Source organism: Fukomys damarensis, unplaced genomic scaffold, assembly GCF_012274545.1.
Source record: "Fukomys damarensis isolate Sample0158 unplaced genomic scaffold, DMR_v1.0_HiC HiC_scaffold_17, whole genome shotgun sequence".
Taxonomy (NCBI): domain Eukaryota; kingdom Metazoa; phylum Chordata; class Mammalia; order Rodentia; family Bathyergidae; genus Fukomys; species Fukomys damarensis.
The window spans coordinates 43,388,788-43,405,746 of NW_022900929.1; the positions used below are offsets into that span (position 1 = coordinate 43,388,788).

General features: G+C 39.7%; 1 protein-coding gene across 3 annotated transcripts in view; it reads left to right on the forward strand.

Annotated features, from left to right (window-relative positions):
• Nucleotides 1-2,021: 2,021 nt before the first annotated feature.
• The window catches only part of Ttc5 (tetratricopeptide repeat domain 5), a 32,089-nt gene continuing 17,151 nt past the window's right edge, over nt 2,022-16,959 (forward strand). For all 3 annotated transcript variants that reach the window (XM_010607392.2, XM_010607393.2, XM_010607394.3), the window contains exons 1-5: nt 2,022-2,324; nt 13,122-13,254; nt 14,335-14,546; nt 14,997-15,147; nt 15,549-15,640. In XM_010607392.2, coding sequence (XP_010605694.1) covers nt 2,274-2,324; nt 13,122-13,254; nt 14,335-14,546; nt 14,997-15,147; nt 15,549-15,640 — 639 coding nt within the window. In that variant the 5' untranslated portion in view covers nt 2,022-2,273. The remainder of the gene's footprint in view (nt 2,325-13,121; nt 13,255-14,334; nt 14,547-14,996; nt 15,148-15,548; nt 15,641-16,959) is intronic.

Genomic DNA, 16,959 nt, shown 5'->3' on the forward strand with positions numbered 1-16,959 from the left:
TAGATCCCTTTTTAAGGCCCTATAATTTAATTAATTTATTTAGCATTACTGGGAATGGAACCCAGAGCCTTTGCACTGAGATATATCCCCAGTCATTTATGTATTTTATTTGACAGGTTCTTGCTATGTAGTTCAGGCTGCCTTTGAACTCAGTATGTAGCCTAGACTGGCCTCCATCTTGCAATGAGCCTCCTGCCTCAACCTCCTGAGTGCTGAGATTTCAGCTGTGAGCCACCCCTCCTCTATATATAATTTTAAAAATTTTGATACATCATCTCAGTAAGTTATTCAGGTTGGCTCTTTCTCCTCCTAGAGTGATGAATACCCTTGATTTTTTTGGTATTGGGACTCAAACTCAGGGCCTCACACTTGCCAGGCAGGCGATGCAATGCTGAGATACTTCCCTAGCCATGAATACCATTGATTTTTAGCTAACAAAAGTTATACTGAAATGATTTGAGGAACTTTTATATTTATTCACTGTAGAAAGGTACATGAATACTCCTGCTTCACGAAAGTAGTAAGCCAATAGTTTTGTTCATTAGCACAGAGTATAAAATTTCAAAATGATTTCTTGCTGTATTCCAAAGTTAAAAATGGTATCTGATGAAAAAATCTCGATTTAAAAATACTGCTCTCTATTTTATAGCTAATAAGGCAGGTTGTATCTATTGTAGTACAAAGTATTTTCCTTCCCTCTACAGTTTTACACTGTTTTGGAAAATATTTTGAGGCAATGATTCTATGTACATTCATGATTTTTGCCTTGAACATTTTGCTACTTTGTTAGGTTCATAGAATCAATATGAAATATGTTACCTATAATTTAAAAAGTACAGTCAGATGGGAGCACACACAATAGCCTGCACTCTGGGAGGCTGAGGCAAGAGGATGGTAAGTTTGAGCCTGGCAGGGGCAACTGAATGACTCAGGGAGACCCTGTCAAAAGTCTGGGGATGTAGCTCAGTGCAGAGGTCCTGGTTTCAATCCCAAGCAAAGAGACATTGTTGGGAATATTGCACAGTACTACAAAAAATATATTCAAGAGTTTAATACATTCACATCATACAAGTTTAAAAGGTACAAAAGAAAAGATAGAATAATCTCTACTGTTGTCCCTCAGGCTCTCAATTCCATTTTTTAGGAGTTACTTTTGCCGCTGTTGTATCTTTAGGGATAGTAGAGGCAAGTAAGTTTTTATTTAAAAATCATGTTTCTTTTTAATAAGTATTGCATGTGCATGGTAAAAATTTTGGAAGAGTACACAGAAGAATTTTCTTTGCTCTTCCACAGTTCCCAGTCTCTTGGTTCATTCTACAGAGACATTCTTAGGTATCCATTGGAGATAATAAATGCATAAGGGTCATTAGAGCATCACAGTGTAATGGTTTTATACTCACCCGAAGTGTAGTAGTCTTACAATAGTATGTTCAACATGGTAAAATTCTTTTTTAAGTTAAGTTTATTGGTACATTTTAAGAATGCAATATGGTGACATTCATCATTGGAAATTTGTATCTTTGCATGGTATTTCTCGGTTTTTATTTTTTTCCCCATTCCCCCGCCCTCCCTTTAACCCCTCCACCCCTCCCTACTTACAGACTTGATAAAGTTCTTCATAAGTAGAAAATTGCAGTTTGGAAAAGGTTGAGACAAGTTAACATTATGCATCTGTACATTCCTTTCAAAATTTCAAACGGATACTGGCATCTACCATCTTAACCTGTAGTATTTTTAGAGTATTATAAGTTTTTTGTTTTGTTTTGTTTTATTTTGTTTTGCTTTTGCTTTTGCCTTTTGAGACAGTCTCCCCATGTAGCCTAGGGGGCCTCGAACTTAAGGTGATCCTCCTGCCATGTGTTAGAATTATAGGTGTTCGCCACCACTCCCGGCTAGAATATTATAATCTTGATACAAGTAATAAAAGATACGAAACAAAAATGTGTCAATGAGAACATTTTGTTTCCAGAATTTGGGAACGAAATTTATTTTACGTATGTATCTGTATGTTTTTGCGGTGTTGGGGCTCGAGCCAGGCTCTCACGCACGCTGGGAAGGCACTGTTCAAGAGATACACTCTCAGATCCTCGGAAAGCAGTTTCTGAAATCAAAAGTGATTGTAGAGTACGTTCGAATTTCTATAGAGGCTTAGTTTGGAGCAATGCCGTAAGCCTCCAGAGCCCTAGATGTCGCTGTGACTATACGGTAGGCGTGAGCCTGAATCTCTGTGGTTATAAAGTTGGGGGGGCGGAGAAACCAAGAGCAGCTGGGGAATGATGGCTGATGAAGAGGAAGAAGCTAAGCACATCTTGCAGAAATTGCAGGTGAGGCCGTAGATTACAATCTAAACGTGCTTTTGTTACTGGTGAAGCAGGGAGCCCAGTTTACACAGTGCCCGCCAATTCCGTGGTGCATCCGCTGCCCTCCGAGCGTCGGTACGGTTACTATAACAACTCGGGAAGGTGCCGCGGCTCTCAGCCTGGGAAGCTTTCTGGGCCAGTTGAGAGTCTCATTCCGTTGCTTTGGGACTTACTGCTGTTGACAGGACTGCACTTTCAGCACTGCATGTATTAGGGTTTGTCGTTCCTATTCCTGTATATTCTTAGAGAGGAGCTCTCTCCATTGCTGTTAATAAGTAGTGTATACTTGCGCGTGGCAGATCTGCATGCACTATTATTAGCACGTGTTGTTTTCATCCCCACAAAGGCCTTTTTTTTTCCTTCACACTTTTCTGCTCCGAGATTGGCAACAATCACAGCCATGGTCATCACTGTAGATTACTTGTTTACTTCCTTTAGGATTTAGCAGTTTTGATTTTTTTTTTTTTTTGAGCCCTATAATCCCAATTTGGGGTCTGTTGCAGGCAGGCCAGACTCCACCTAGTCCATAGATGGCTCTGCTTCTGGTGTTGTACTTAGAGTCACATAGTTGACTATGTGTACGTGAGAGTCACATAGTTGTTTGACTCTTAATGACCCAAGATTTTCTTAAACTTTAGATACATAGTTTGTGTTATAAAACAGACTGGAATTTAAACATTAGAACCATGTCAGGCTTTAACTCAAACATTTAAGTCTTGGGGACCATTCTGTTTTGTGAGAAGGTTAAAATAATAATGCTTTTAGAATGTGTGTTTTATCTGACTGACTTGGATTAACTTCATTTTATTCCCTAGTGTGACTGGCCGAAATTAAAGATTCCTAATTCTGGCTCCATATTAGAAACATTATGTGTATGTGTTTGTATATCTACAGAAAAAAAAAAAATGAAAAGATATGCACATGGTTATCCCTGAGGTTGTTTGGAGTGATTACAAGTTTTTTTTTCACAAATTTTAAAGGTATTGATATTGCCTTGAAAGAAAAATGTTCAGTCCAGCAAAACCAAGCTAAACAAAAAACCTAATTAATTTTTTCTTTATTTTAATTTTTTGAGTCAAGGTTTCATTATGTAGTTCACCTGGTCTTGAACTCTTGTCAAAATCACTCTGCCTTAGCCTCCCAGGTGCTGGGATTTGAGGTATGCATTGACATGTGTGGAATTTCTTTTTTTTTTTTGGTTTTTTTGAGACAGGGTCTCACTGTGTAGTTGAGACTGACCTGGAACTCACTATGTAGCCCAGGCTGGTCTCGAATTTACAGCAATCCTCCTGCCTCAGCCTCCCGAGTGCTGGGATTACAGGCATGAGCCACCAAGCCCGGCCATGGAATTTCTTTCTTTCTTTTTTTTTTTTTTTTTAATTAAAAAAATTGTTTTTCCCTCATTAAGTTTATTGGTACATTTTAGGTATACAGTAGTTACATTTATTATTGGGATATTTTACCTTTACATGACTGGTCTTGTTTCTTATTTTTTCCCCTTGTCCCTGCCCTCCCTTCACCCACTCCTCCCCTCCCCATTTTTTCATTTTCTCCCATTTTTTTCTTTCCCTTCCCCTTCCCCTACCCTTCCCACTTTGGAATTTCTTATATGTTTGTTTTAATAACAAAATCCAAACAAACAAAAAACCCAATATGTCCTCTCTTAAACTCCTAATTTGCAGCCATGCTGATTGCAAAACAAAAGGAAATTATTGTAATTTTTGCTGAGAACTTTTTTCCTGGGTATGTTTCTGGTAGATGCCTTCCGTGGCTAACAAGAGGATACTTGGGTAAGTGAGTTAAGTGCAGGAATAGAATAAGGAAGTGAAATAGAGAAGTGGAAAAGGATTGTATAGTGTTGATGCTCTCCATGGGAATGGTGGTAAGCTGTGATTTAATTATTAAATATATTTGAGGGTAGAAGGAATATATAAAAGGATATTTGTCCAAGTGTGTTTCACAGATCATTTTCATTAGTCATCAAGGATGTTAAAATGCAGAATTTTTGAGTTCTAAAATCAGACTCTGGCAACCTGGGTCATGGAAATAAAACAGTAAAATTAGAAAAGCACTGCTGCCGAAGGTTTTAGTCTATTCTCTATTTTAAGTTGGATTTTTTTTTGTTTTTGCCAGTTTTCACTGTTTTTATTTTTGTGGTACTGGGGATTGAACCCTGGGCCTCACATATTCTGTTTGCTTTTGTTTTTCAGTTTTTATTTTTACTAGTAAATGTTTGCAGTACACAATGCTTATATTTATCATGGAGAATTTGTTCATAACATAGCACTTCTTAGTTCTTTTTATGTCCCTTTTCTTCCCTACAGCAGCCCTCCCTCCATTTCTTGGTCCCGTTTCCATTTGAAAAGATGCATCTCCCTGTTTCCCGTTATTTTTTATTTTTCTAATTTTTTTATACTCTGAGTTTCTCATATAAGAGAAACTTTGATATTTAAGCTTCTGTGTCTGATTTATTTCACTTAATATTATGATCTCAGAGTACTTCCGTTTTCCTACAAATGACTCAAATTTATCACTTTATAGTAGAGTAATAACTTCCATATGTATATGCCACATTCGTCTATTGATAGACATGTAGGCTGCTTCCAAGATTTAGCTGTTATGAATTGTTCTGCTGTAAACACGAGTATGGCGCAGGATGACAGGAACGGATTTTGGGGCAGTCCTAGAGCAGCGACTGGGCACCCTGGCCGTCTGAATGAAGGTTGTGAAGCACCTGAGCTAAGGCTCCTGCCTCTGGGGTGAGCACTGCTGACACAGCTGGGCCAGACTGTATCACCATCCGGTGATCAGGAATCTGGGACGATGTAGAGCATTTCCTGGATTGCAGAGTGAAGGAGGACCCTACAGGCAGAGCAGAGGCTTCTCCACTTGGGACTGTGAGGTTATCGTGAAGAAATTTGTTTTCTACTTTGAGTTAATCATGTTGCCTATTGAGAGTCAGTGAAACATATAGAGTATGGAAATTTTGTGCATCTTACTCTGCTCTGGGGTGTCGTTTGTCCATTTTATGTATAGATAAGTTACTAAGCAGTGTAACTGCTCATTCAGTGGCTGTGAAGTAGCCACGAAGTAGCGGGACACTGAAGTTGAGGGTCTGTTGTTTTGTTACCTTCATCAGTATGTGACAGTGTCATTTATTTTTTTTCCATTAAGTTTGTTGGTACATTGTAGGTATGCAGTACAGTTACATTCATTATTGGGATCTTGTACCTTTATGTGACTTATCTTGGTTCTTATTTTTTCTCCATTCCTCTTCCCTCCCTTCACCCCCTCCACCCTTCCCTATTTGCAAAGACTTTGTTTCTATGTTTTTCCTTTTCTCATATTTTTCTCTTTTCCTTTCTTTCTTTTCCCCTACCCTTCCCACTTCCTCTACTCCTTTAGACCTTTTCTTCCTATTTCACATATCAATTATACAATTTGAACCTGATTTACACTTTTAGTTTTTCACACCAGAGAAACTGTTCACTATTTACTCATGTGTGTCCTATTTATTTCACTTAAGAGCATGGCCTCAATGTGCACCCATTTAGCTTTAAATGTCTCTAGTTTCTCATTCTTTATATCTGAATAGTACTCCATTTTATAGAAAAACTGCATCTTCTTTATCCACTCTCCAATTGACAGTGTTTATTCTTTACACTTTTGCAGCATGGCAGGCACACCCCCCCCTTACAAAAATGTATATCCTTTCTTTTTTGGGGGACAAGGTCTTGTTATGTAGTGCAGGCTGGCCTCCAGCCATGATCCTCCTATGTTAGCCAGCTTCTCGAGTATACTGCCATGCCTAACTTTATAAATATCTCCACATACACAGGAATCTGTTTGTCTGTGGGTGTACTGGGGATGGAACCCAGGGGCACTCTACCATAGAGTTACATTTCCATCCCTTTCCTCAAACTTTCCATCCTCCTCCTGCCTTAGCCTCCTAAATAGCACCACCACATCTGGCTCATCCCCTACTTGATAAATTTTAACCTGGTTCACTGTAAACCCCCCCCCACAAAAAAACAAACTTGAGTTTGAAAAAAAAAACACCCCCAAACCCGAGTAGGCACGTATCTTTGTAATATACTGTCTTTTAACACTTTTGGGTAGATAGAAGGGGAATAGCTAAGTTGAATGGAATTTCTATTTTTAGTTTTTTGAGGAATCCCCATGCTGATTTTCATAGTGGATTGTACTAGTTTACATTCCCACCAGCAATATAGAAGTGTCTCCTTTTTCCTGCAGCCTCACCAGCGTTTGTTACTATTTTTTCTTTTGAAGATTTCTTTAATATTACATTTAATATTCTCTTTATGGTATTATCACATTGTAAATAATCTAAAAGGGAAGAATTGTTTTCAGAGAAACGGACAAGCTCTGGGTTCCTGTTAAAAATACTGCCTGTCTATTCTGTATGTGAGAAAGGTGGTAATAAAGTTTATTTCTTTTATCTAGGCCTAGCAGAGACTGAAGTACTCTGCTTCTGTGATTAGAGCCCTACCTTTCCTTTGTCAAATGCAGGTAGTACCAGAAATGAGATGTAGCAGGCTGTAGGAAAAGGCCCATTGCTTGAGAAGAGTGAATATTAAATGTTGATATTTAGCATTCAGAAATTTGGGATCAGTGTGAGTCAGAATTGTAGAGGGATGGGTTTAGACAGAAACTGGAGTTTTGCAGAAATGTCAGTATCTTGTGGGTTGGCAATGAATTTGATAATTACAAACAAATTTATTTGATCCCGTAGGCTGATGTCTTTCTTATTGAGCAGTTGAAATTTGCATTCTAAATTAAGCTGCAGCTTCCTAAGGAGAGATTTGCGAAGCTTCCTCTTTCCTCCCAACAAATCAAAAAGAGTCTTTTCTCCATGGAGCTGAATTCCCAGTGAGGCTTCAGTCTTGTGTTTGAGAATTCCAGACTAAGGAGGAGGGGTTTGGAATAGCATCTAAATCTCAGTTACCTAATACTCTGTTTTGTGAGGCTTTGGGGTGAGGAGAGACATGGACATATGTACCTAATTAAGAACTCTCCCCCAAATGTACAACCGAACAAAAACAGGAATGAACAGGAAAGGCAGAATAGATTAAAACATGTATCTGTATTAATTCCAAAACCCTTTGGACACAGATTTTGTAGGTGAAATGCTGCTGACACATATGAATGGCCAGAAATGTTGAACCTTTTTTCATGTATTTATTGGCCATTTGTACTTCTGAGAAGTATCTATTTACTTCACTTTCTCATTTTTGAATTTGTCTTTTTTGGGGGAAATAATTTTGTTGAGTTCTTTATATTTTCCTGAAATTAGTCCCCTGTCTTGCTGTATTGTTTGGGCTGGTCTTGAACTCATGGTGATCCTCCTACCTGAGCCTCCTGAGTGCTGGGATATGCCTTTTCATTTGTAATTGCATTGATCTGGATCTTTCATTTCTTCTTGGGGTAAGATTAGCTAGGGGTTTATTTTGAGGAATGAGTTCTTCAATTCGTTGATTCATTATATTGTGTTTTTAGTTTCAATTTCATTAATTTTTCCTCTGATCTTTATAATTTCCTTACTTGTACTGTAGTAGTTTTAGATTTAGATTGTTTTTGTTTTTCTAGGACCTTGAAGTTCATCTTTAGGTTATTTGGGCTCATTCTGATTTTTTGATGGGGACATGTACAGCTATAAACTTGCCTCTTAGGACTGCTTTCATTGTGTCCCATAGCTTCTGATGTGTTGTACTGGCATTATTGTTTTATTCTAGGAATGAGTTTTTTCCTTGGTTTCTTCTCTGACCCATTGATTATTTCAAGAGTGTGTTATTTACTTTCCATGTGTTCATATTATTCTGTGTGTAGTTTTGCCATTGACTTCTAGTTTCGTTGCTCCATGATCTGATAATATGAATGAATTAATTTTGATTCTTTTGTATTTGTTTAAGCATGCTTAAGTATGTGGTCTATTCTGGAGAATGTTCTATGTGCTGCTGAGAAGAATGAGTATTCTGTTGTTAGATGGAACATTGTAGATGTCCATTAAATCCATTTATTCAAAGATTTGGTTTAATTCTGACATGTCTTTGTTGGTATTTTGTCTGGTTCACCTATCATGATAGTGGGGTGTTGAGCCCCCCTCCACTATAATTGTATTGATGTTTATCTACTCTTTTATTTCCAGTAGTGTTTGTTTTATGAATTTGTGCTGGTGTTTAGTGCATATATATTTATAATTGCTACCTCTTCCTGTTGAATTGTTCCTTTCATTATGTAGTAACCTTCTTTGCCTCTTCTGATCAGTTTTGGCTTGAAGTCCCATTTTGTCTGAAATTAGGATAGCTATTCTTGCTTGTTTTCAAGTTTTTGTTGTATAGACTATTGTTTTCCTTTAGGTTTTAATCGATGAATTTCTTTTTAGGTTAAATGTTTCTTTTCTTTTTTTTTTTGTACTGGGGATCAAACTCAGGACCTTGCACTTGCACCGGCAGGCTTTGTGCCACTGAGCTAAATCCCCAGCATGTGTTTCTTACATACAGAATGTTGTTGTATTTTTTGTTTTGTTTTCTTTTGTTTTGTTTTTTAGACCGGGTCTTGCTCTGTAGTTCATGCTGGCCTTGAATCTTGAATTCACTATATAGCCCAGCCTGGCCTTGAACTGTCAGCAATCCTCCTGCCTCAGCTTCCTAAGTGCCAGGGTTACAGGTTTGCACCACCATATCTAGTTGGGTTTTTTGTTTTGATCCAACCTGCCAATCTGTGTCTTTTGATTGGGGAGTTGAGACCATTCACACTGAGAATTACTACTGAAAGTTATGGATTTATTCCTGGAATTGCATTGTATTGCTGTTGCGGATTCCATATTTTTCCCCCTTCTGCTTAACTACTCACACTGCTTGGAGTACTCATTTGTTTAGATGTTTTGGCATTGTGGCATCATTGTCTAGGATATTCTTGAGAATTTTTTGGAGTTCTGGTTTAGTAATCATTAATTTCTTAAAGTGCTCTTTGTCATAGAAAGACTATTACTTCATTAGTTTGAAAAATAGTTTTTCAGGATATATCCCTTTGGGTTGGAAGAAGTTTTCTGTTAGGGCTTGAAACACCACTCCAATCTCTTCTGGCCTTCAAGGTTTGTGTTGAGAATTCTAATGGGTTTATTTATAAGTGATTTGTTGCTTTTCTCTAACAGCTTTGAAACTTCGTCTTGTTTGGACTTCTGGAATTTTGACTGCTGTGTTGTGGAGTTCTTTTCTGATTGTGCTATTTGGCGTCTATCTACCTTACTGATCTGTATGTTAAATTCTTTACCCAAATTTGGAAAGTTTTCTGCTATTGTTTCTGTAAACAGCTTTTTTTTAATGTTTCATGCTGCCCTCTCATTTTTCACTAATTGCAGATAATTTTAGATTAGTCATTTTTGTGTCATCTAGCAGCTGTTGAATCCCTTTCCCATGTCCTCTGCTTGTTTTTAAGGTATCTCTGAGTATATGGTTACTTGTATCAGCCTTATTATCTAGTTCTCATATTGTCCTCACAGTGGTCACTTTTGCTACCCATATTTCAAAAGAACTTTTTTAATCTGGATTTTTTGTGGTCCCTTTTCATGGACGCTCATTCTTTGCTAAACCGGTCATTCATGTTTTGTATTATTTTGCTTACCTCAGCTAGCTCTTTATAAATGTCTTCTGTAAGCTTAGTGATCATTTTGTTTATTAAGTCTGTTATCTGTTTAGTTATATCCTGTTTGAGCTTGCAGAACCCCTTATGACCTGTTTTATATCTCCTGGTTTATCATTTTATGTAATTCAGCTGTTTGGCTTTTGGTTTTCTCCCCATTGATGCCTCATGGACCACCTTGGGAATTTTGGGAGGCATTTTGTTGGCTTGTGTCCTCATATTTCTTTTCTTTCTTTGTTTTTATTTTTATGTGTGTGTGTGCTGAGGTTTGTAGGTGGATTATAGTGGAAATAACTTTCTTGCTAGTATGGACATGTCTTTAGTTAGTATTTGCTTTCTGCGATGCACTTTGGGTGTGGCTAACTGTAGGTCTTTGCCTCTGTTCCAACATCTGACCCTCTCTGTGAATTTAGGGAAGGTACAGTGCAGTGTAATCAGTTCAGCGCCCAATTCTCCAGAAATGAAGCACAGTATGGTTAATGACACAATGACATTGGCATGTAGTTAAAAAAAAAAAAAAAAAAAAAGCAGCAACTGTGCCATCCTGGCAGTAGCAACAAAATCAACACCGTAGAGTCAAAGACAAATTGAATTTTGACATACAATAAGAACTAATAAAAGTTACTAGTGTACTACACACTGGAACAATAGAAATAGAAATCTGTAATTATAGATAGAAAGACAAACCAAATATTGACATACAGTAAATACCTCCTGAATGAACAGTTATACCACCATTAACAATAGAAACAAATTCAACAATAATTGCATAACATCAACTAAATATCTAAAGATTTATAAAGCTTAATTATAATACTAGTAAATCTGGAGCAGATGGGAAAAGGGAAAATGAAAAAATTAAAATTTGAAAAATGAAGATAAGGAGAGAAAAGTGAGATAAAAAATCTTAAGGAGTAAAAAAAGAAAATTAATAGAATTAGATAAAAGTAACAAAAGAACAAATAAAACAGAAAAAAAAATACACACAACCCCCAAACCTCAAAAAACCAAGAAGGAGCCGGGCGTGGTGGCACACACCTGTAATCCCAGCACTGGGGAGGCTGAGGCATGAGGATCACTGTGAGTTTGAGATCAGCCTGGGCTACGTAGTTAGTTCCAGGTCAGTCTCAACTACATAGTGAGACCCTGTCTCAAAAAAACCCCAACAAAACAAAACAAAAAAACACGAAGGAAAAATAAATGTGTCCAAAGAAAATTCCTCCTTTTTTTTTTCTTTTTTTTTCTTTTTGTACTGGGGAATCAAACTCGGGTCCTTGCGCTTGTGAGGCAGGTGGCGGCACCACTAAACTAAATCTCCGGTCTTCTCTGTTTTTGAATGAGTGGTTTCTTTCCAGGGTCTGCAATATTGAAAATCCACCAGATATGGGGTGGTACACATAGATCATCGTGCCTGAGGAGACCATTCCGCTCCACCCACTTGAGTTTGAGCAGCACCCTAGGGCCGTTCTTCCTAAGTCTCTCCCCTACCTCCTTGAACCTCAGGTGGCACTCTAGGACCTTTCCTATATAACCCCAGACCAAAGCACATGTAGCCCTCTTTGGGCCCTTTTTCATGTCTTGTCCTGACACAATTTTCCTGTTCATGCTTTTCTTTCACACAAGAGCTTAGAATCTGTCTGTTGGGTCCACCACATGGTTACATTGTGATCATCAGTCACTACTAAGGTCTAGTTAAAAAAAAAAAAAAATCGTGTTTTTTTGTGTGAATGCTGATTTGGCCCTGCCTTTCCTGCTGTGTGTGGTTGGTCGGTGGTGTCTTCCCTAGGGCTTTACTCACTCCAGCCACTCCCAGTTTCCCTGTCCACCTAGCCTTATAGCCTGTGGGTTGGATGAGGTGCTTCCCAAGCCGCCACCCGTGACCTGTCTGTTTATACACCCGAGCCTGCCACAACCATCCCAGCTGAGGTATAACCATGCTCACATGGGCAAAATGGGGAAAGCGAATAGGTCTCTGAGGTCTGTGTTGGATGTAGGCAGTGGGGTAGGGGGATCAAGCAGTTGCTGGGCTTCATACCAGCTCTTTCAGACCCTGTAACCTCCAAAAAACCACACGAGATTGGCCTGGCTCTCAGAGGGCGGGACTCTATGTCTCTTCCAGCCTGAGTTTAAGCTTCTCTGAGGGTCTCTGTCTAGCCCAGCCCCTCCGCATCTGTGTCTTGGGGTCATCTCCCTCCCAGTCACTGTGGTTTTTCTGTAGCTCAGTCTTAATCAGTAAACTCCTTTCCCAAATGGCTCCTGATTAAACGCTCTGAGGTATGATGGGTGCTGTACTGGACTTTTTCTCCAACTCTAGCCTGCCAGGCGGAGTCACTTTAAGGCTAACAGCCCCGCACTGTTTTTGCAGGTTACAGCAGCTGTGGGCTTTTGTTGGGACTAGTGCTGCTGTCTGGTCCATTGTTTCTTCGTGGAGCTGTGGACCCTCTTAGGATTTATCTTGTGTAAGCAGACAGGCTCTCCTCTCTGGGAGCTTGTTTTTTTTGTTGTTGTTGCTGTTTCTTTTCCCCCCTATATTGACTCCATTTCTCCTGCTTCTCTGTAGTTTCTAGTTTTTCTGTCAGGGTCCTCCCAATTCCTGGAGATCTGCTTCTTTGTTTTTCTTTACCAAGTTACTGTTTTGCAAGAGTCTCTATTCCAGGTCCCAGAGAGTCTGTATTTTGCATTCTGCCCCTGATCTTGGAAAGTCCAGTGTTAAGGATATATTTCAGTTTTATTTTTTGGATAGATAGAATGATCTTTGGCTTATCTCAAGGTGCACAGTATTTCCCTTCCCATGACTATGGTATATGAAGTACTTAGTCATATTGGAAACTCTGCTGAAACTGGGAGTCAGAGTTATCATAGTGCAGAACCTGGTGTGGCACAACTTGGGACCAGGAGAGTGGGCCTGGGACGCTAGCTCCTCTCCTCGTGATCCGTGGCATTTTGATAGACCTGTCCGGCTATCTTTTGTGTCATCCTAGGTGAGACAGGAAAATCAGTATTTCTTGGACCGGAGCCAGCTAGTATGGCTGGTCATTTTCAAATTTCCTTGTCAAGCGGTTTCTCTCCTATTAATGATATCATTCTTCTCCTTTCTAGGAACTGGTGGATCAGCTCTACTCATTTCGAGACTGCTATTTTGAGACACACAGTGTTGAGGATGCTGGGCGGAAGCAGCAGGATGTGCGTGAGGAGATGGAGAAGACCCTGCAGCAGATGGAGGCAGCATCTGGTACGAGCCCTGAAGCCCCCTGCCCTTCGCTGAAAGGCGATAAGAGTTTTGCTCCCTTTCTGTAGACCATGTAGTACCCTGTTTGTGGTTGCTGTAGGTTGGAAGAATAGACTATCTCTTCTAAGGGCCCCTGTACAGGATAGAACCTTTCATTCTTTAATCTCCTTTTCCTAAAGCTTGATTGTAGCAAACGGTGTGAAATAAAGGAGCATACTTGTTTATTGAAGCATTGGGGTGATCTTCTTAACTGATCTTTCTGCCTCTTTACTTCCAGTTCAGTTTATTGTGGTTGTGATTTTCTCCGTCATTACTTCCTGCATTTAATCCTGCCTCTTGTCTGCCTTTTTGCTCATCTCCATTGTCTTTTTCTGACCTCATCTCTGACTACTTGTTTCTTGAGGAGCATTTCCCTTCATTCAGGTTGGACTGCTCAGTTTCCCATTAACCTACCACATGTATTTCTGCCTTTTTAAATTTTTTTTGAAAGTTCCAGATCTAGTTAATAGACGTACAACTTGGTAAAGGTGAATTTCTCTAAACCTCAGACTTGCCTCTGTGAGGTAGAAATGGTGTCATCACAGCTGTTTTGATTGAGATGATTTGATGAAATTGGGCTTGTAAAAAGCCTGCTGAAAGTTGTGGCGAGGGTGAAAACGAGTAAGATGGAGTGGGGAGAATTGACTGAAGAGAGGGGTGAGGGAGAGAGGAGATGAATACAGTCTTTGCTTTTTTGTTTATAATCATTTTCTAACCAGGAGAATCTTGTGCTTTCTTTCTTGACTTTTTACCCATTTACTGTGTGCGTGCCATATTTTTTTCATTGTTGTTTAATTTTCTTCATATATCCTTAGTCTTCACCAGGTAGTGAGCCTCTGCAGGGTGGAAGCAATGCTTTATTACCCAGTTTTCTAACACAGTATTTTCAGCTAATAAGAATATATAAATAGTATGATTATAATGATTTTCCTCAACTCTTACTCTTCCCAGAGCTGGAATGGGGTACTTTTTAGAGAGAATGTACATTGGTCTTTCTGTGCTTGGGCTTTTCCACTTCTCTTTACTTTTTCCCTTTCTTCCTAGGCTCTATCCAGGGCAAGGCACAGACTCTCATGCTAACAGGGAAGGCACTGAATGTGACTCCTGAGTACAGCTCTAAGGCTGAGGAGCTTCTGTCGAAGGCTGTGAAGCTGGAACCTGAGCTGGTGGAAGCTTGGAACCAGCTGGGTGAGGTCTACTGGAAGAAAGGGGATGTTGCAGCTGCCCACACCTGCTTCTCAGGAGCCCTCACCCATGTGAGCTACCCACCATCTCAGAAAACAGACTGATGTTGCAGCTGCCCACACCTGCTTCTCAGGAGCCCTCACCCATGTGAGCTACCCACCATCTCCTCAGAAAACAGATGGGGAAGATGGAGTCCCTTTGGTTTTCTGCATTTCACTAGGACAGGAGTACCGATCAGATCTGAGCCTGATTAGGAGAACAGAACAGAAGGGAGGAAGGTTGGTGAGGAAATTTGGAAAAGGGCACTGGAAAGGAGAACCGTGATGACGTTAGGTTGAGGGATAGATGAGGGGTGAAGAAAAACTAGTGACCAAGCTGATCTTGTTATATGGGCATTGAAGCAGCGAATGGCAGCAAGAACTCAGACCAAAAACTTGATTTGGGAGCAGGTTGATATCAGAGTGGATCAGGAAAGGGAGGTAGAATCAGGAAGGTTCAGTATGTGCTTTTCCCGTTTGTAGTGCAAGAACAAAGTGTCCCTACAAAATCTGTCAATGGTGCTTCGCCAGCTGCGGACTGACAGTGGAGATGAACATTCTCACCATGTCATGGACAGCGTCCGACAAGCTAAGTTAGCTGTGCAGATGGATATCCTGGATGGCCGCTCCTGGTGTGAGTGATCTCGAGAGATAGCTAACACTTTTCTGAAGTCGTGGTTCGTCCTATAATCATCTGGCGCCCATCTCCTGAGTTGACTGAGGGTGAAGCTAGGGTCTCCTTGTTTTAAATAAGTATTTTGATGAACCACTATTCTTGGAGCTCTTGGATCTTTTGATCCGAGAGAGGAGATCTGTGTTTATATATAAGTAAGACAGAGCTTGTGTAAAGTTGTTCAAGTTTGATTTGGGTAGGTGAGCATCCACGTTTATCTCTTGATCCTCGTTCAGTTTTTGATATAGTGTCATTCCTGGATTGCAGAAGTGCAGCCTCTCAAATAGACTTTGAAGGATGATTAGAAAAGGAGAGCTCTTAGCCTTGGGCTCTGAGATGATCCACCACTATTTCTCTTTCAGATATCCTGGGGAATGCATACCTTTCTCTTTACTTCAATACTGGCCAGAACCCTAAGATCTCCCAGCAAGCCCTCAGTGCCTATGCCCGAGCAGTGAGTACTTATGGTCACCAAGGCCAGATGAATAGAGGCAGAAACAAGCAAGACCGCTGTAGTCTTTCTTGTGGTTCTTTAGCAAGCATCCTGAACAGCATTTGCTGAGAGCACACGTGCGTGGTTTTGCAAAGGTGTGTCTATAGGGGTGGCTTGCTTATTCTTATAACTTGAGCATTAGGAACTACAGTGCTCCTAGTGTGATACCTTGGTGCCAGGTAACTCCCTGAACTGTAGGTTTGTTATAGGCATGTATAATTAAGTCACAGAGCCCATCTCAACATGTTCATCTTTGTTTTCTTTCTTTTTTTGTTTTTTGAGACTGGAGTCTTGATGTGTAATCAGTCTAGCCTTGAATTTGTGCTCCATCTGCCTCAGCCTCCTGAGTGCTGGAGTATAGGCTTATACCTCCTGCCTGGCAACTTCTTATCTTTTTTAATGGGGAAGAATGCCTGTTAAAATAATGCTTATTAATATCTGTGTGCATTCATTTTATTTTAATTAATTAATTTATTTCTGGTTCTGGGGTTCGAAGTCAGATCCTTGTACTTGCGAGGCAGTCGTGGCCCCTCTGTGTAGTTAATTTTAAAGAAAAATGAAAACTCTGACACTTAAGTTTAAGTAAAGTACTATCCCCAAATTATTAAAACATACAGCTCTGGACTGCCCTTAGGTTAAAAAGAGAAAACAATACGGAGCCTTTTCTGCAACATTTCCTGGAATTACTTTACCGGAGCTCATGTTTTGCTTAGTCGTTCAGGCCATTTTTGTACCAGCAGTCACATATGGGTGTTTCCTTCAGACTTTGACTACCTAATTATCTATTATTAGGAGTTTCACATTGGCCTTCTGAGCACTTTTTACTTATCTCTCAAATTCATCTTTCCTTTGCTTTCATACTTTCCTTGATAAAGAGAATTGCCTTGAACTCAGGACCTTGCACTTGCAAGGTGAGAATTGCTTTTTAAACTAAGCCATTACTTATTTTTCTCTTTGTGGTAGAATAAAGAAAGCAGCTGCCATGTGTTCATTTTTGCAGTTCAAGGACACCCCACACCCTCCATTCAATTCAGGTCTTTGTGCTTTCCAGGCAGGCGCAGCACCACTGAGCTAAATCCCTGCACCAGTAATTCCTTTTGCAGTCAGAACTTTTAGACAGGGGAACTTTATTTTACTCTAGTTTATTAGTTTTATGAATGTTTACATTTCAAAGAATTTGTGGTATATTTTTATTTGGTTTCTGCCAAATAGTTGCTTTTAGCCCTTAATATCTTCACCCAAATCTCCATTTAAAAATATCTCTGAACCAATAATTTAAA